Below are 20,235 nucleotides of genomic sequence, written 5' to 3'. Positions count from 1 at the left end.
CAGTCAATATCAGCCTCAGTTTCAGTCATACAGACTTGCCAGTTGTGACAACTTTTCTTTGTTTTTTTTTTTCAGGAGTGTTGATGGTTCCTGCTGGCCATTTTGCAGATTCTTGCGTCCCTCACTGCATATTCTTTCACGAGGAGGCACTTCTACACTGCACCGACTGGCAAGCGCATGTTTTGTGCCCTTGCACATTGTCTGCTTTGAGATCTTCTCTTTCAGTGCCATTTTTATTAGTCACGTCTGTGTTGTGCAACCAAAGAATAAAAAAATTCCTCGCACCACTCAAGTCTGCCTACGTGCTTTAAAGGTGAAAGCATGGTTTACTTTTACATCGCATGTGCATCTTCTTCACTTTCGTTTCTTTGTATTCTGGAGCAAAGTCCTTCGAGCTGCTTCTTTTCAGCTAAACAGATCTCTAGAGATTGGTTTAGCTGATTGGTTTAGAGATTGGTTTAGAGGTGGCCAACTCCATGCGTGGCTTTCGAGTTACCTTACTGGTCGCAAAATCTTCATGTCCACGTCTGCCGGTGACACAGGACGCCACCAGGTTATTCGCGGTGTTCCACAAGCAGTAGTACTGAGCCCCACCCCCTTTAATATTGCCCTAATCGGTCTCGTGGACGAAATGCCTGACGTCGTCAGAGTCACTATGTACGCTGACGATATCTGCATCGCTACTTCTGGTGTAACTCGACCGCAGCTGCGAGCCCGTTTACAGCTAGCCGCAACAACGACGTCTCGGTACTTGTGCCGTCAAGGTCTGCGTTTAGCGCCAGCAAAATGCGCCGTTCTTGCATTCACCAGAAAGTCGATGCTCCGTGTTGCGTCGACCTCTATGCTTTCGTTTTTTCGTCTTACTACGCGAATTACGTACACAAGCGGACCGGCCGACGCCACAGTTTCCCTGGAACCGCGGCTCTGCGCGGCTGGTGTGTAACGGTTATACTCACATGCCCTTACGTTCAGGTAACACTCTAGAGCACCCGCTAAGCCTGACGCCCCACAGCCTCTTTCATGGTATTCTGCGATAGTGAAAGAATACTGTGAAGTGGGGCGTTGGCGTCATTCAGGACACCGAATTTGTCCCCGCGAGCATTCTAACGGTTGCATTTTTTTCTGCAGTGATTCATTCGGTACCTTCTACTGCTAGGCGGAAAATTTGGAAGCCCTCGATGTCGTGTTAAGAGAAATAAAACACCAGTCAAGGGAAAGAGTGTTTTAATGCCCCACATATAAGAATTATTGCTTGATTGTAGGGTTTAACGCGCCGACTCAACGCAGGCGATGAGGCGCGCCGTAGTGGAGGGCTCCGGATTTTTGTGACCACCTAGGGATCTTTAACGTGCACCGAAATCTCCTATACAAGGGCGTTTCTTTATTTTCGCCTCCATAAGAAAAGGCGCCGCCGTGGCCGGAAATCGAACCCGCGTCCTCGGGCTCAGCCGCACAACGCCTTAGCCACTGAGCCACCGAGGCGGGTACATATACGAATGGGGACAAGTGTAGGGAGCAACAACGGGGAATCGCTAAGGCCAGATCCAGGCAGTAAGGGCCGCCACCTTCAGCGGCAGTTTCTCTCTCTCTCTCTCTCTCTCTCTCTCTCTCTCTCTCTCTCTCTCTCTCTCTCTCTCTCTCTCTCTCTCTCTCTCTCTCTCTCTCTCTCTCTTTTCAGCACCATTGATTTTGCGAGATCTCTCTGGTACTCGGTAAGTCGGCGCCATGCCTTGGCCATCACGGGAAAGAAACAAAATTCTTCGTCACTCTAGCACAAGGTCTTCAGGGGCATCCCGCTGGTGTCGTTGTACAGAAATCCCGTCTGGGTGCTTATTTCGGTAGTATACAGTGCAGCAGCATTCTAGCCGTTCTGCCTTGGCGGTCCTCCAGTGTTCTCGGAAGGATTGGACGCCTGCGTAGGGTGTGCAAGATGACAACACGTTTTTTTTAGGGGCGAAACTCCTTAGGGGCTCGAGGTGTCGGCGTCTCATGTCGTCGTCGTCGCATGTGGTCGAAGTATCATGTTGTCATGGTACTAAATCACCGGGACATTCGTTTTCCCAAGCCTCGCACTACAACGCCTCGCACTTCAAAGATATGAGATTTACAGCAAAGCTGTATACCTCTACTACCCCAATGGTTTCATCTCCGTCGGCAAAAACGCCAAGGCGCCAAGAATACTTATACTCTGCATGCTGCGCCCCTCCCAAGGTTTCCGTTGGTGGAGGCATCCCGGGATTTTTTTGTATTACTCGGCATGAGGAGAATTCATTGACCCAAAAGAGGTTTTGAAAATACAGACTGGCGCCAGGAAAATATGAAAAATATGCAGCCCGGGAATACAAAGCAAACTGCAGTCGAATTTTTTTCGAATGCCGCATTTTCTGGAGCTTTTTTGCACCATCGCACCTGGAATCGCCGTCCATTCCACAGCAATCCACTTGTATGTTTTGCACAATCGCTGCCATGGAAGGAATTAGTCAGTACTACTGCGTAGGAGATTCGCGGCACAACGCGTATTGTCATGAAGCTGCACTAAAGGAAAAACCCCGCGTATTATCACGTGCCTACTTCGCCACTGAAATTTTCGCATTTTTTGTGTGGGTTATACGCGCAAAATTCGGTACTCGCCGGTGCTCACCGTTTTGAACAATCGCAAATTACACCAGGGAACGTAACACTTTGCAAAAATTCCGCACGTAGGTATGATATAACCCAGTTGAAAGCTTTGCTTTAAGTCGATTCTAACCGACGTGTGGGATCCGCCAATTTTCTTTTGTGCGAATCGCTGGGACGTACTGATGTTATTCCCGCACCTACAACACATCAGAGTGGGTCCTTCGATGGCGCATCAAGTTAGAGCCCTGAGTGAATCCTTAGCCGCAGTCTGCGCACCTAAAGGGCCGTTCTTTGGTGTGGGTCTTCAAGTGGTCCCTACGATGGGTCCTGCAGGCAGATGTAAGCCAGAGACAAAAAACAACATGCTCAAGAAACAATGGCACTGAAGTGCGAGGGGTCACACCAGTTAGAGGTTAGCAAAACTAGAACGTGCCAGCACTTGTAGTGCAGGTATTGTACAGCACCGATGAGCTTTTTTCGGCAGCTAGCATACTACGAATGCTTTCCATGAAGGTCAAATACATTTACAGGAGCAGAAGTACTGGAACCAATTCTGCTATACTTGTGCGCAAGTTAGGAATGATGATAGCTCAAGCAGTGTATCCCTCCGCCGAAGTGACGGACTCGTGACGTCAACACGCGTGCGCGTTTTGAAAGGTTGCACTTAATGCGCGACATGGTATGCTCTTCTCAACTACGTAGTTTGTTTGTCGTCACTGCAGTAATTTATAAAGAGATTACGTGGAAATATCACGGAAACAGCTCGTGTCGTGTTCAAAGTACTAGCAATAACGCACTCTTTGTAACGTGCGGAGGAGCAGCACGCTGTGGTGATGAGACACAGTGGCAGCTTTCATTGTCATTCTTTAAAAGGGCCATGCAGACAAAACGCAAGTTTGGTTCATTCGAAAAATTGCATCGTTAGAATCATACTGACACCACCTTGAACACACACTTCGCTGAAAAAACTATATATTTAGGGAAAAAAGGAAACGGCCATGCGACCCACTAGCTCATTTCCCGCAACAGAACCTATGATGTCATATGCCCAGCTCTACAATTGGCTGATGCCGGCAAAAACAAATTAGGCAGGGATTATAAGCTTGCTGACGGAGCTATTTGCGCTTAAATGTAATACATGTTCATTTTACAGCAGTAAGAATGGTGGCGTAAACAATGAAAGTTACGGAAATACACAAACATTCAAGTACCGATGCAGGCTGTTGTTGGTAGTGGGTGTTGTAAAAGAAGTAGCAATGCCTCTCTCGTGCCCCATAATCATCATCATGAGTTCACAGGATTAAAGGAAGCATCGGGAGGAGACTCGGCGGCTCGTCCCTTTGTCTACATATTTTTGGTGCCGTGAAACCCGGGACAAAGGACCTCGAGAGGTGAGCCACACTGAGCGGATTTTGTTTCTCTTCGGCCGCCTTCTCACCTCTCGGGAGACAGAATGAAGCCGCAGATGGAAGACGCCGATTCGAGGAACATCGGAGCAGCCTAAGAAGACGATGGAACAAGCCGAGCCTTAGGAGATATCTGCACGATGCAAAACACGATGATCCTATGCGGGGCCGATACTGACGCGGAGGCGATGCCGACTAGTGCCCTCTGAGCCCGGTCGCCAGCCCTTACGGAATTTGCGACGCTGGACCGGGCTATGGAGGCTCTACATGAAAGGCGACGCATTGTCCGTCAAGGTATTACGTCCATCATCGACAAGATTGAAGACCTCCTCCCAGCCGCAAGACCACTGATAAGTGAGTTAAAGGAACTTCTTCGTAATTCGATTGATTATCGTGACGCACTGAAGGCCATCAACCGAGAAGTTCAAGACACCGTGGACATTGATGAATTAGAGGCCGAGGTCGAAGATGCGCTTAAGTTCGAAGAAGTAGTTTGTATGGCGAAGGCGAAGGCTGAATTTAAAGTGATCCAAGTGCAGAGAGCCCGAGAAAACCTAATAGCGTCTTACAGATGTGGAATTTGCGCAGAGCTGCAGGAACACCGACATGACATGAAAGAATACTGGGAGAGTACCGATACCTCATACGCAAACCAACGTAATGCAGCAGTGGATGACAAAAGCCACCTTACGACAAAACCGAATGTGAATTCGTGAGGTGTAACGCTGCTGGAAACCAGCCATCTCGTGTCTAACACCGAAAAGACTGAGTACAACCAGGTTACCACTCAAAATAAAGTATCAGATCAAGGGGCAATGATCCCTAGCACGGTTATACTAGCGCAAGCAAAGGCCATAAGCAACGATTCGACCATAGACAACCTGCCATCAAATGCAACACCCAATGAGCATTATAGTCTTCGAGCACCACAAATGACCACGGAAGAAATGTGCAAGAGTAGAGAACGCAAGGTGATTTCGGACAATTCGCCGGTCGAAGACGGAAAGAAATGTTTGTTAAGGCGCGACCTACTTTGGTTTTCACACTTAACATATATGGTCCAACGGAAGAAGCAGTGCAACCGAAGCAAGGTGAAAACTGCTAAGAGGAAACGTCCGAAGGCACAGGAGCTGGAAACTGGGTTGGATAGTACTTTCCCACCATTCCAAAAGAATCGGCGCCGCAAACTAAAGTTTGGGGAAGGGAAGGATATCCGTGTGCACCGGCAGTTTTCAGCGAAAGAGCGTACAGTGCGCCACATGTCAAGGCACAGAGCTGAATTAGCCCCCAGGAATTCAACGCGCATAATCACCTGGAAAGGAAAGCCTTCTTCGAACATGTCCCACATGTACACGGCTTCCACTAGGCAAAATGATATGAGGTGGAAACAGCAAGTAATACCTGCTGCCAAGATGGACAAAAGAAGTTCAGCTAGTCTCCTCACAAGACTGCCTCTAGAGGCCGCAGGTGCTCGGTTCGTGGGTCCACCAACGCCAAGACATCGGTATCACCGGTGGAGATGGAAGGCGTGAGGTGTCGGACTTTTTTGGCTTACACGCACTTGAAAGGAACTCTCCATGGACTAAACAATTTTTGGCTGCGAACTCTGCTCATTCATTGTCGCGCGGGGGGAGGATGTTGTAAAAGAAGTAGCAATGCCTCTCTCGTGCCCCATAATCATCATCATGAGTTCACAGGATTAAAGTAAGCATCGGAGGGGTCTCGGCGGCTTGTCCCTTGTCTACATATTTTTGCAAAAATATTCAGGAACTAGATCCCGCGCCATGGCTCTGCTGAGAACACCTCTTTAATCTTCTTCTTTACTAGCTTATGATAATGATCTGTACATTGGCAAGCGGTCTTCTTCCTTTCCCGCAACATCCTCCCGCTCGCAACAGTGATGCATCTACGGATAAAGAGGACGATTGGATAAAAAACATGCCAGAAAAATAAAACTATAGACAGTTCAGCAGCCTGATTGAATCCGCCTAGCCGTTCGGTCACCGTTCGTCAGGAGCTTAATTTTCCATCGGTGCTTTGACGTCCGATGCTGCTTTCTAATGACGGTCTTCGTTAAGATCGGCGATGAACGTACATCAGCACTCTGTTGTGTTGCAGGGATGAATATTCTGGCTGTCTCGTGTCGTCTCTCACATCGTCTTGGTCGGGATTGCACTTGCGTCGACCGAACCTCCTTTGTCTGAACACGCCTTGAAAATGTGGAAGAACTAGTTCCACTCCACCTGACAGAATAGGTTCGTAGTTTTGGCGAATCTCCACAAACTCTGCGTCTCGTCTTTAGTTTGGCAGTCCTTTTCTGTTTTCTAGGCATGTCCCGAAGTTTTTGCCTCTTGCGCCGGTTCATGTCGGTGTTCACGGCCCCACTGTTCCCAATCAGATGCATTGAAACAACGGGCTTCAGATGACAGGGAACGTACTCAGAATCTTGTATTAAGAGTTCTTCACTCTGTACACAGTCCTTCCATGACCCCAGCGTAGCATTTGTGGAGGCGCTCAAGTCAACTTCTGGCAGTGGAATGGTTTCCGCCTTTGTCGTAGTCGTTATGAGTAATGTGTCTGCGCACTCAGACACCTTATTTCGGGCAGCTGTAGAGGTGACCAACGAGCTCAATGATGTTACTACGGGTGGGACTTGAGCGATTGCCGAAGGTCTCCGTGAAAGGTTGTTGTTCGCTACATGCTGCGTGGTTATCTCTTGCCGGTTCAAGCTCATCTTGGATATCTTGTCATTAAGCAGCCACTTCGCACTGAAAATCATATATAAGTACTTGTCAGATTCTTCGTAATCCTTTTCGTAATCCTCAATATCTAGGAGGTCTCGTATCTGTCTGTCAAGATTATTTATGTTTTCCAGCACTTCTGTAGGTGATTCGAGGAGGATTTTAAGCGTACTAATTCTCGGAGTTGGTGATTCTACAAGGTTGTCTGTTGTTCTGACGAGTTCGGTTATCTTAGCACTTTCAGTTCACTCACGGCCTCCCTGTGCTCAGTAGGCTGAATGTCCACAGGGAGGGTGTTCTGGATACGGTGCTGCTGCTGGACACTTCCGGGTTCCAAGTGGTCGGTGCGGTGCGTCGAGCAGCCAGCCATGGGGGGGCGCCGTTCGAGGGCAAGGCCCACGGGATCAAGACATCAAACGGTTTCCCGGGCCTCGCGTGCCTCAAAGTCGCTGTGCGCCATCATCTCGTGTCCACCAGGCCGTTCCTCCCGGGTTTCACGGCACCAAAAATATTGAGGAACTAGATCCCGCGCCATGGCTCTGCTAAGATCACCTCTTTAATCTTCTTCTTTACTAGCTTATGATGATGATCTGTACATTGGCAAGCGGTCTTCTTCCTTTTCCGCAACAGTGGGCCCACTATGCTTGTTTTATCTGCACAACAGTCCGCCGCTTTGCAGTTGTCTTACACAACACTGGCTGATTGGTGCAAGCAACGTTGTCTGAAGAGACCCTGTTTGTCGAGCATACCCTATGTTTCATGAAATGATTACTTTCTACCGTAACAAAAACAAGCCAGGTGCAAATACGGTCAAAAACGAAGCAACGGCGGACAACGGTCCATGGATGAGTAGGGTAGTGCCATCTAGGAGGACTGACAGTAAGCAAGACTGCAGAGCCTCATGACACACTGGAAGTTCGTTTGGATACCCGCCCTTGTGACTTCATGGGAGACGCCGTTGAAACATACGATTTGGTTGGAGAATCAAAATTCTAACCTAAATTGAGTAATTGCTCAGTGAATACGGCATCGTTTGATGACGGTCAAGCGCTGGGGGCTCTAAAAAACACAAAATATTTCGAATAAAAATGACTTTTATTTTGTTTGCATGGCCCCTTTAAGCTATACCCGAGTACAGCAGAAACAGTTCCAATACTTCTATTGGGATTTTGTGCTGGGAGCCGTCACCTTTCCTCCTTGGTTCAAATCCTGGGGTAAGGACAAAATAATCCTGTCCATACACCCCCCTCATCGCCCCCCAAATGTGGGAAGACCAAATCGAAGCATATCCTAGCAGTTACTTGCTTAATGTCCATTAGGGGGGACATAGCTCTTATAACCATTTCTTTTAATTACTAAGTAAACTCAGCGAAACTTGCCAGTCTTGCTGCTTTTTCCCCGCTAATTTCAAATATGCCATTATTTTTTTAGTTGGTCAATCAGTTCCCAAGATACTTAGAGATAAATAGCCGGTTTTGGTGGAACAATAAACAGAACAGTGTCAGTCACAAAACTGTAATCTTTATATTTTTAATTATGAACCCATGTGAGTGCAATAAGAGAATCGGTTTTTGATGCACCGCTTGGAATTACTTTTGCAGGTAATTAAATTTTCGGTGTTTTAAATGGGAATTCGAAATGGTTCCGTGCCACTGGTGCCACCAAGGTTTAATAATCTGTAGAATTAGTTCTCAGCAGTGCATCAAAAAACAGATTCTCTAATAGCACTCCCAGGGTTCAAAGTATTGGAAAATATAAGAATTACAGTTGTGTGACCAACACTGATTTGTCTATTGTTCCTCTAAAGATGAATAATCATCTCTAATTATCTCGTGAACTGATTGACCAACTCAACAAATAATGGCCTATTTGAAATCAGTGTGGAAAAAGGAGCAAGGCTGGCAACTTTCACTGAGTTTACTTATAAATTAAAAGGAATTCTTTTAAGAGTTATAACCCCTCTTGAAAATTCTATTTTCGTATATTCTGCTGAAAAAAAAGCAAGATGCGAAATACAACAGCTGAAATACGTGCGTGGACAGCACAAGTGGTCAGAAATATCGGAACTGTATAATTGCTCTATTTTGAACCCCGCCATGACGAAAGCCGGAAGTGTGTGGCCTCGCGACATGACCACGTATTTTTTCTACATTGCCAGAAATACACAAGCGCACAGCTTTTTATTATGCCTGCTAACCTTATGCTACGTATGTTGCCATCGCTAAACCAAGTGGCATCAGGGAAACTGACTAGGCCTGGACTCGAGGTCCAATTGCATTGCATATTTTGTTTCCAGTGCTGGAATTTCTGAGAAGTGCCGTCAGTCGCAAAGGTTTGGAATAGCTAAATGCATTTCGAAGGAATGAAACAGCAGTTTATCTTCCCTTTATTTTTCTGCAAGGTTTGTGTGATGGCTTTGGAAGTTATAAACAGCCTTGCTTAAAACAGTGCCCAATGGCCATCGCGCTGTTCAAAAAGAAACATCCCCCTCGCGAGGGGCACGATCAAATGCAGAGCATTTCCGCGGGGGGCGCACCTGCAAGTCGTATGGATTACGTATTAGTTGTTGTTGTTGTAATTGTTGTTTTCCAGCGTAGACATTGTCGATGAAGTCAATGGTGAAACGTGAAACTTGCCGTGAACCCCCTGCCGCGGCTATGACGCAACGTGGAGCGGCTATGACGCAACGTGGCGCGGCTATGACGCAACACAATCCCACACAATCCACTTTAATCCAATCCAAAGCAATCCAATCCAACCCAAGCCAATCCAAGCCAATCTAATCAAATCCAATCCAATGCCCCTCGCGAGAGAGTGTTATAGCGCCGAAATCGCGCCACCACACGAACGCGTGATGTTGACGTCACGATCATGCCACAGATGTTAGCGACCGGAGCGCGCGCGAACGACATATGTGGTTTAAGCGCGAACCGACCGCGGCGAGAGAGCGCGATGCGAGCGCCCCCACCTGTTCTTGCGCGCGAACCGACTGTTGCTCAGCGCGAACCCAACGCGGCGAGAGAGGGTGTTGCGCACGTCCCCACCTGTTGTGCGCCCGAACCGAACGCGGCGAGAGAGGGTGTTGCGAGCGGAGAGAAGGCGAGGAGGACGCGGGGGAGAGGGCGCACTTGTGGCCGACGGTTGAATGAGTCAAGGATATAAGGCGCGTTCGTAACGTTCCATTCTGTGTAGGCTTTGTGGCGCAGTGGGTAGAGCACCATGTACCTTGCGTTCCGCCCGCAGAGTCGTGGGGTCGAAACCTGGCGCCGGTAAGTATTATTTTTTTATATAGTGTAGGGGGAGCGATGCGGACTACGACTACGGACGTCAACGCAGGTGACATCGTGAGTTACTGAAATGCTCTGCATTTAAAAATCGGCGATTTTGAAACCAAAATCGAGGAAAGCGCGGCCATTAAAATGACGCTGCAGTCGGTGAGTGAGTGGCCAGACCGTCAGCAGCTCGGAAGCGAGCCTGCGCGCAAGCTCCACGTGCGCGCGGGGCAGCAAATGGGCGAAGCGTTCGCAGCAGAGCTCGACCGGTCCTCCAGTTGCGTGGCTGGCCAGAGGAAGAAGCCCCCGTCGCCCGGAGCGCCACAGGTGCGTCATGGCTGTTACGTGATTCATTGGCAGGTGCAGCGGGGTCTCCGGCGGAGCTTTTTTAAACGCTTCTGACTGATCAACGAGGCGTTTCACGGGGCTACCACTCGTGTCCCAGCTGATTTGGTGGTACTTACTACACATTAAAAAAAAAATTTGGTCGAGGTGAAATTTCAGTGCAGTTGGCCTTTATTTACCCCATGATATAGGACAACCCTCCCTCTATTCATCTTGCTACTCTGCATTGCATTGCTGGAACGTAACCTCCCGCTTTGCTTTTTACCTCCTTCCACGCTTGATTTTTCCTTTTCTAATCAAATTTAAGACAAAAATTAGTAGTGGGCAGACAGTGCATCGATTTCGGAGCTGTGGCATTTCAAGAGTTTAAGTTCCAGTGCGTAATACCAAGCCTTACAAATGTACAAGCAATGAAAGCACAAGCGACGGAAGTGTCGCTAAACATTGGGCAACACCTGGGATTGCATTTTGCTCACGTTCCTTACAAATGCATAGGTGCAGACAAAGCCAAAGCCAAACACTAACTCAGTAGGTGCATGTTTTGTACGAAAGCCCTGGAAAAAAATATCAATGGATCTCTTTGAAGCATTTGCAATGGTTATCAAACGTGCTAGCTCCAGTCAAGGGATGAAACCGCAAAAGGGTTGAGACAGTTGAATAACAGGGGTGAGACCAATGAAAACCTTCAGATAAAACATCCTCGGAGCACCGAGCGCTCCAGCGTCGAGGCCTTCCTAGCGCCGACATGGAGGACCTTCTGTTCCCGAAGGGACCTGCGGCAACCCAACGGGAAGTGTTCACTTATCTTCTTCACTTCCTGAAGATGACCGGCCTCACGCAGCGGCTGTAGCCCGGAGTGCAGTGATTGACTGGTGTGCCCGGACTGACAGCGTTCTAGGGCTGACAGCTCTCTTTATACCTTTCTCTCTCTCTCTCTCTCTCTCTCTCTCTCTCTCTCTCTCTCTCTCTCTCTCTCTCTCTCTCTCTCTCTCTCTCTCTCTCTCTCTCTCTCTCTCTCTCTCTCTCTCTTTCTACTTTATCCTATCACTCCCCCTCTACTTCCCTTCCCCTGCACTGGGTTGTATGCAGGTGAGCTCCCTGCCGAGCTCAAAATATCCCCAGTGAATTTCCTTTCATTTTCCCGTCGCGAACCACAACCCCCCCCCCCCCCCCCCCCGGCGATGTCCGCGCACGTGGAGATGGGCGCGCGCAGCCTGGCCGCTGACATGGCACATACCCACGTGGGGGATTGACCAAGAATCGGGCGTGAGAAGGGCTAATGCACCTGCTTAAAGGAGTACTTACACGAAATTTCAAAGCTGAGATCCGCTCTAGCAATCAAGTACAACGACAACACAAATAGGTGTCTGTGAATAAATGCATCTTTCTTTCTTTGTAGTTGTGTGTGTGTGTGTGATCTCTCTTTCGCGAACATTACCGAACCGCGCAAATTCAACTCGTGCATTCGCACTTTCACATTCTTCCCCTCGGGGAAATGCGGAGAATTTTCATGAAAGTGAAGGCACGTGAGTGGAACATGCGCACACCAGCTGCGCAGAACCCCCATTCTAGGGAGGCTGTGGCGAGTGCCAGTCTGCTTGCCGACGTATTTTGGGCCGTAAGACGAAGAAACGAAATAAGAGAAGGAGACGCATATGCGGCGTAGCAGAAAAGAAGACTATCGAAGAAACTTGCGCTAAAGCAAAGAGGAGAGAGTGAAGAAAGAAATGCAAAGACGAAGTAACAGTAAACTAGGCTTTCGTCTTCAAAGTACGTAGGCAGACTTGAGTACCCCGAGGAATTTTTTTATTCTTTGGTTGCACAACACAGACGAGACTAATAACACTGGCACCGAAAGTGAAGATCTGACGGCAGGCAATGTGCGAGAGCACGGAATATGCGCTTGTCAGTTTGTGGAGTGTAAACATTTCCCCTTGAAGTCAGAATATGCCGTGCAGGAAGGACCTGCGAAGTGGCAGCAGGAACACTTCAAAGCTCCTGAAAAAAGATGTATCAAAGAAAAGTTGCTGTTACAGGCAGACTGACTGACTATGAGACAGACACGCACAGAGACAGACACACAGAAAGACACACAGACACGGACACACAGACACACACACACACACACACACACAGACACACACACGAGGCACACACACACACAGAGACAGACACACAGGCAGACAGAAAAACTAATTGATACTGGTTAAACCATAATTGCTATTCGTGGTCGTTGGGTCGGCAGAAGTAAACTTTCTTTTTTACAAATTCTGCAAATTTGTATGTACAATTTTGTTTACAAAATCATTTCTCCTTTGGTGTGGTCTTAGACTCCGGTTGTTCTCTTTTAATTCGTGTTTCGTCAGAGAGACCTTACCGCTGCTGTTGGTTGGCGTACTTTCGGTAGCAGCAATTAAGATTTTTTAAGGACCGCTCTTAAGAACGCAACAACAACATGTAGTAAATAATTGACAGCTTGCGGGGGGCCACGCAGGAGGCACCATTTAGCGCAGTCGGTGGCTATAGTTTTCTTCGTGTTTCCGGAAACGATGATATGGGTGAATGCTCGGACCGAATCAAACGCAAATTCTTTAAAGAATGAAAAGTGGCTGCGAATATCGAATGTGATACCTAATACATTATTGAATTTTTTCGAACGTGCATTTCGTTGACAAGGGTAGCCTTCTGGCTGGAGGAAGTTGGTCCAATGAAGTTTTCAACGCCCAAGAATAGAACGAACAAACTTACAAAAATTACTTAACCAAATAAAAAGTGTGCATCTTATATATATCTAAAATTAACGAAGACTGAAATAGAAAATGCCGGGAAATAACATTTGAAACATGATTAGAAATATTGAAATTATATATGCGCGTGTTTTTTGAAGCGATGTCTTCTGCGAATATTTCAGGAGGATCACTCGTCCATCCTTTTTCATTGATTAGCGTTCCCTTTAAACGATTTTTCAACACGCACTCGCTTGAATTATGCAGGCCGTGGCGCTATATCACTCAGCTGTTGTCGTAGGTTGCTCAAAGCGTTCCTGAAAAAATTACGGCAATAAGTCGTCACAAGAAACCAGTGAAAAGAAAACGCGATGATACTCTCGCTGATTTGTTCTATAAATTAGGTACCTAGAAAAAAAGAAATAAAAAACAATCAGATTGTCTGAAAGCTTTAAATATTTATGCTCATATTCCACAAAGTAATATACATTTTTGGAAAGGCCGCATAACCATCCGCTGACCTAAAATAACGCTGAATTGCGAGCAAGAACATCTTTTGTGAATTGAGAATTCTGAGAATTTGAGTTGAGAATTGCGTGCGGCTCCAACTAATTATACTCCGAGCCGCTCTAACATCTGAATTTATCGAATTCAAAGAAATGAATCGGAAGCGCCCACTTTCTTCATTTTAACTCCACAAAGCTTCGTGTTTCAGCCATCTTCCTCGTTAAATGACAAGGGCTTTGATTTTTTTTTTTCGTTTCCTGGAGCCGTGTTTACATAGAGCATTTCAAAGGCAGCAATTTAAACAAGGAACACATTTTTGCCACGCTGAGAAAACGCATGCAACTACCCCGCAGAAGCCGAAAAAGCTAAGCCCTTCGTACGTGTAAATTTCTTTTGAAAGAAATAAATGAGCGGCATTGGTAGCTACAGTGTACAACAAAATAAAAACACGAGATTGCTGTCGAAATACCAACTTTAAACGCAGTAAGATAATACAACAACATCGCTTATCTTTTGCTCATGCACGCAAAAGACGCTTCTCTAGATGTGTACGATTAAATTCAACGAAACGTCTCGACAGAATCCTTCTTCTAGCCAACGTCGCCCGCTAAAAAGCCATTTATGGGGTTGCAGTTTATTTCAGCGCGTTAACTGATTGTAGGCTTACTCGTTTGAAGCAACCGCTATAGTTTTATGTGCACGGTTGAAGGGTCTCGCCTTGAATATCAGCTGTGCAAGAAAAATTTGCATTCAATTGAATAACTACATTGTGTCCCGCAGTGTCTGAATATATACCGTTTAGTTTGCAACCTGCTACACTGAATGTCATTTATGGTAGGTTGTAGCCAATGATCTGATTCGGTTTTATTCGGTATCGCTCTCCTGTATGTTAAGCCAATCATCAGTCATTACTTCATCGTACTAGGTTGCGTGTATTTGCTAGATGTTTTTTTCAAGGGCGGAGCCCCTGAGGGGCTCGAGCTTTCTGAGCCTCCTTTTCATTGTTGTCGTTGTAGTCACGGTGATAAAACACCGGAACACTCGTTTTCCACCGCCTCGCACTAGAAAGATTCATCCCCGTGGACAAAAACGCCTACTACAAGAGCCCCGGAGCCCTCGCTTTCCAATGCCTCGCGCTAGAACGCTTCGCGCTTCAAAGACACGAGATTTTAGGGGCGAAGCTCCTAAAGCCGTGGGTCTGTCTATCCCTTGTGTCTCGTGGTACGTGACCGCCTAGTTCGATGACTCACTCGCAGGTGGCGCTACGTGACCGCCTAGTTCGATGACTCACTCGCAGGTGGCGCTGGTGTGAGTGACGTCATGATGACGTCACTCGCACGTGACTGACACTATAAAAGGCAATCGCTGTTGACGCGCTTCCTCTTTCGCAACGAGTCACCGGATGGAGGAGGTGGTTGTTGACAAGGCTGCGGAGCGGAGGGCGCGCAGGGCGGCGGCAGCGCGCGCTCGCCGACAGGATCCCGCCGTGCGCGAAAGAGAGGCCGAAACATCTCGTTTAGAAAGTCGCGCTTAAACCGCGCGTCGGCAGCTTCGGGCTGAGCTCGCTTGATGCGTTTTGCAGCCGCCTCGCGAGCTCTCACTGCATCGGGGTTTGCCTGCCGATACGAACGCTTGCTTGCAGCCTCACGAACCCTACAACAACAACAACAAACGAACAAGAACAAAATAAAAGTTGATTTGTACAATGTACGCACACAGTCTTACGTCTTTCTTAATAATGTAATGGGCGAACTTTCACGGGAGAGTTACGGTTACCGATGATCTCCCCCTCTCGAGCTTCGCCCCACTTATCATCATTCATTCCGTGGATATGGCGTGATTTTTTTTTTCAGCAAAGCTGTACACCTGTGACCCCCCAACGGATTCATCTCAGTGGGCAAAAACGAATCTTTCGAATGAACCAAACTTGTGTTTTCTCTTCATGGCTCCTTTAAGTTCTAGCGCGAGACGTAAGCGACTTTCCCGGTGTTTTAGCACCGTGACTACGTGAGACGACGATTACAACGACGATTACGACGACGACGACGACCACGACAGGAGGCGCCAACAGCCCCAGCCCCTAGGCGCTTTTGCCCGCGATCGGTATCGAACCTAGGTTCCTCGCGTTATGGATACTGAGTGAGCTCTCATCGCATTCCGGGCGCACCGCATTTCGTTTGGGTTCGTAGCGGGGGCGCTGACTTTAGACCCGGCCGCCAGTTCTAACGCGGGCTAACGTTGTCCGAGAGGCTACGGAGGAAACGATCCGGGCCTGCCAGTCTTGGAGATATTTCATGGGGAAGTTTGCAAATAAATGTGAGATGCAACAGCCTGGTCTCCAACGAAGGGAGGAGGCCGCCAACTCTGCTTTTTTCCTGCAGTGCAAGCTACGCTATTTTTTAAACAAGAAAAAATGTGTATGCAAGGCAGAGTCGCATAAGGTGGAAGAGAGGCTCCACAGATCGCGGCACCTCTACATTCAATCGGAACTTCAATTGAATATAATCTAAAGAACTCTAATGAGCAGACTTCAAAAAGTTTTGTAAGGGGGTCTTAAGGAAATAGCTTATTATTATTATATTATTATTATTATTATTATTATTATTTTAATTTTATTAATATTATACTCTGGTATTATGCCCAAAAATTGAAGGGCTACTTCAAAAATGGTAAGTGTAAGTGATCGTTTCTATAAACCATGATGTTGATAAGAAATCAAAAGCTATTTTGAGTTTTATACCAGCCAACCTTCCGCCTTTTCTTTTTGAATTTTTTGGCTCAATAAAAGTGCGTTTTCTCTGGGTATTTGAATAGCTTTACCAAATGATGGCACTGGCTCTTGCCGCGTTCATTTCAAACATCCTACATATTGTAATATTAAAAGCCGGAACATGTTTTCCGAGAAAGAGCAACGGAATGTGAAGAGAAACTCACACAGAGCATTTTGCGCCCTCTATAATGTTTGTATACGTGTTAAAATCTAAAGAATTGCCCAGTTAGGCGTTACATAAAACGGTGCCCTTCTGTCACTGTGCTGTTTTGACGCTGTGCTGTTTTGTCGATGTCCTCTTCCGTCGCGTGCGGTTTTGACGCCGTGCTGTTCTGTCGCGTGCTGTTGTGTCGCGTGCCCTTTGACGCCGTGCTGTTATGTCGGTGCTCTTCTGTCGCGTGCCCTTCCGTCGTGTGCTGTTCTGACGCCACCCCCGCTGGCCTGGCTGCAAAGCCTGGTTATGACAGTCAGCGATGTCACTGCGATAGAGCGCTTCGCGAGGGCGACGCTATAACCGTGCACGCAACGTATACGAAAAAAAAGGTGGGGGGGCACGAACTGGGTCCATAAGAGGCAAATTACGGTCCACAGAAGTCGGATGGAGCCGTGAAGGGTCGTCGCGATCCAGGAAGCTAAAAACATTTTTTTAACCTCCTTCGTCGACTACTTTCCGCCATGTTGTAATCAAAAATACGCAAGCCGCCTCGCGTACTCGCGCTATTTTGCTGAAATAACGTCCTCTCGTCTGACGTTCACTAAACGCCAAACCAGCGCAGTGCAAGGCGCATGCGCGGTGCGAACGACGCAAAGAAGTAGCCCGCGCTGACGTCGGCGGCGGTATCCGCGAATGATACAACGTGTCTGTCTATGTGCATGCGCGGAGACGAGGTGACGAGGTTGCGAGTTTTAAAAGGGGGCGCAGCGCAATTCAGGCGCGAACACACAGAAGAACAAAAAAAAAGCGCGGGGGCGCCAGTCGTTCTGACAGCTTCGGCGGAGCATCAATATAGTCCGAGCCTGCAGCTGGCGAATACGCGTCCGAAAACGTTTCTCATTCTCGTCAAACTCGCTGGTCCGCGACGTTCGTGATGCGGGCCATCGTCGCCTGTCTCGCGCTTTCCCTCGGATTTGCGGCGGCTGCTACAACCTCGAAACGTCTTCGCCCTGATCTCTCTTCATGCCATCACAGGAACGCCTCGGGCCTCGACTGGGCGTCGGATCAACTCAAACACTACGCGAAGAAGCACAAGGTGAGGAGCGTTCGCTGACCCTCCTTTCACCCCGAATAATCGTCACGCAAAGTAACCTTTCATCGACCAGATTTAGGCCAAATCCCCAAGGAGGAGTAACTTTCTGCAAAGAAAAGTTTGATATTCACCTCAATGGAGCCGTAAGGCTACAAAGAAAAGCTGTACAGCTTTCTCAGAAACTTCGCAGTTGAAAAATTCGTCCTGGCCCAGGACGAATTTTTTTTCAACTGCGAAGAGAGAGAGAGAGAGAGAGAGAGAGAGAGAGAGAGAGAGAGAGAGAGAGAGAGAGAGAGAGAGAGAGAGAGAGAGATAACTCTAATGTGGGCTCGAGAGGTCAGCTGTGCTAGCGGCAGTGCTTGCTACGCCAGATGGGGATGATTACAAACTGCGAAGTTTCTGAAAAAGCTGTACAGCTTTCCTTTGTTGCCGTACGGCTGCATTGAGCTGGATGTCAAACTCCTTCGAAAAGTAAGCGCTATTTGGAGTGAGTGGTTAGCGTCCTGAACCGCGAGAGCAGTGTTTTGCTCTGCCTTTAGAGGCAACACGGCGTTACGGTTGTGGCGACTGCTCGTGTAGTGAGATCCCCTGTTAAAAGAAGCTTTAGGCTAGGATCGAAAAAAAAGGACCAGAACGCCGACATATACTCGGGAGATTGTAAGCTATGCGCGGGTCAGGTGGACTTCTACTACATGTTATGGTCGTACTCCCCGCAAGACAGAATCAAAGAGCACAGCAAATGTTAAGAGAAATTTCGTTTAATTAGTGTAACGAATATGGAGAAGTCGGAGAACCTTCCTTCCCGAACATGGAAGTGCAACTTCGGGTCGTCCGACTGTCCGATGCCGCCTCCAGAATCCAAGGACTTCTGGCTGACGACTCCGGAAGAGGAGAGGAAGACGAATAGAAGACACCGCCTTCTCATTCGCCCCTTTATTTTTAGTGAAAGTTTGTACTACTACTACTACTGCGTGCGTCGACAAGGTGTGCTGCGGCAAAATCAACTTTCTAGTCACCGCTCTGTAGCTCTCAATGTAACTTAGGTATCTTGAAAAAAGTCATTCTAGAATTGGCCACCAGGATGTCTTTGTAATCACCCGAGTTTGATTTACTTTTCGTGATTAGGTGTTTCACAGGGTATTCGCCCCGAGATCGAATGCAGTCGGCCCCTGGCGGCGGCGCGATGAACCGCTCTTTGTGTCGATGGCGCTTTCGCGTCGTCTGCTCGTTCACGTTGCGCGCGGCGCGAGACGCATCCTGCACACGATAAAACAACCAATTTGGCTACTTTTTTGGCAGTGAGCAATGACATAGTTGCCTGTGCTTGCGAATTTCCTCTAGAAACGCAATAATCAGCGGCCGTTGTGGGGTAATGCGCTGGTTTATTTCCATCAAACATCTTCGCCGTGGTCACCGCTTCAGTGTGAAACGTGTTATAAACGTTACTTGACACATCGCACTTTTCTTATTGATGAGCGCAATCGTCTGCCGTTTCGGGGACGTCAAAGGGTTCTTTTTGAAGGTGGCGTGGGGATTATTTAAAGGATAAAAGTTAAGTACACAAAACAGGTAAGAAGCGACAAGACCTGTACAAACCCGTGCATTTTCCACACCCTTGCAAAATTGCGCTGTGTCCTTATAGAAAGAAGAAACAAACAAAAACAATTACACTACACACGGCCTGTGCGCTATCGCCCATACATTACCGGAGACGTATTTTACACCCGCGAGCACCTGTGTCATCGAATTTTTCCCGTACCTTTTCGAAAATAAATGCCATTTTTGGGTAGTCGTTGCCCATAGTGTGTTGCTAATCTATTTAAAATACGTTTCTACGGATGTCAAGAGTATTTAGGGAGGATTTCTCGGTAAAATTAAGCAGTTGTGAGTTTGTGTCTGTCTTGTGGCATTACGTGTGTCATTTTTATATATCCCATTTTCAAATCCCGACATGAATCACCTTGTCTAAAAATGCGTTTCACTCAGCATAACCAAATGCCTAATATGGTCACGTCTTAACGTCTTCAAGTGGACGTAAGTTTAATGGAGGAGGAAAAATCGCGTAATATAATGCACGTTGTTGACCACGTGTGTGGACGCTGTGCGTCATGTCTCTGTATTTTTTTCCACAATGCTCGCTTTGAATACCATTTTGAAAACGGTGACTCCCCGGCCTCGTTCCCTACCATGGGGCCAGATCTGCCAGGGACAGGCTGTCAACTTACCACGACATTGTCAGTCATTACCGCCTCGCCCGCCGCAAATACCCCCCTGCCCATTCCCAGCTCTCCGATGCAAAGGAACGCACATGGCGACTCCTCCAGACTCACACTCTCCTTTGCCGAGCGGTACTTCACGACATCCACCCGTCCCTTTACCCTTCCCCCAATTGTCCTGCCTGTGGCACACGCTCCACTGTACCCCATCCATGTGGGGCTGCCCTAAAGACCCTTTCCCTCTAATTTCCTCCGACGAGCAGTGGGAGGGGGCGCTGGGTAGCTCTAACCTAGGGACACAACTCTCCCTCGTGGACAGGGCTACGCTAGTCGCCGCCAGGCTGGAGCCTGCGGCCACCCCGACCCCTTAAACCTACTGCAAATAA

The 20,235-nt window shown here is 47.8% G+C and overlaps 1 protein-coding gene across 2 annotated transcripts in view; it reads left to right on the top strand.

The window, feature by feature from the left end:
* Nucleotides 1-20,235, top strand: part of LOC144142628 (catalase-like) — an 87,533-nt gene that overhangs the window by 32,271 nt on the left and 35,027 nt on the right. For both annotated transcript variants that reach the window (XM_077674271.1, XM_077674273.1), the window contains one exon: nt 76-293. In XM_077674271.1, the coding sequence (XP_077530397.1) occupies nt 76-84 (9 nt within the window). In that variant the 3' untranslated portion in view covers nt 85-293. Of the gene's footprint in view, nt 1-75 lie in introns of those variants that run through there.

This window comes from Haemaphysalis longicornis, unplaced genomic scaffold, assembly GCF_048455015.1.
Source record: "Haemaphysalis longicornis isolate Haplotype H1 unplaced genomic scaffold, Haemaphysalis longicornis Haplotype H1 scaffold_6, whole genome shotgun sequence".
In the NCBI taxonomy this organism is placed as follows: domain Eukaryota; kingdom Metazoa; phylum Arthropoda; class Arachnida; order Ixodida; family Ixodidae; genus Haemaphysalis; species Haemaphysalis longicornis.
This window is presented reverse-complemented; position numbering and strand designations above follow the sequence as displayed.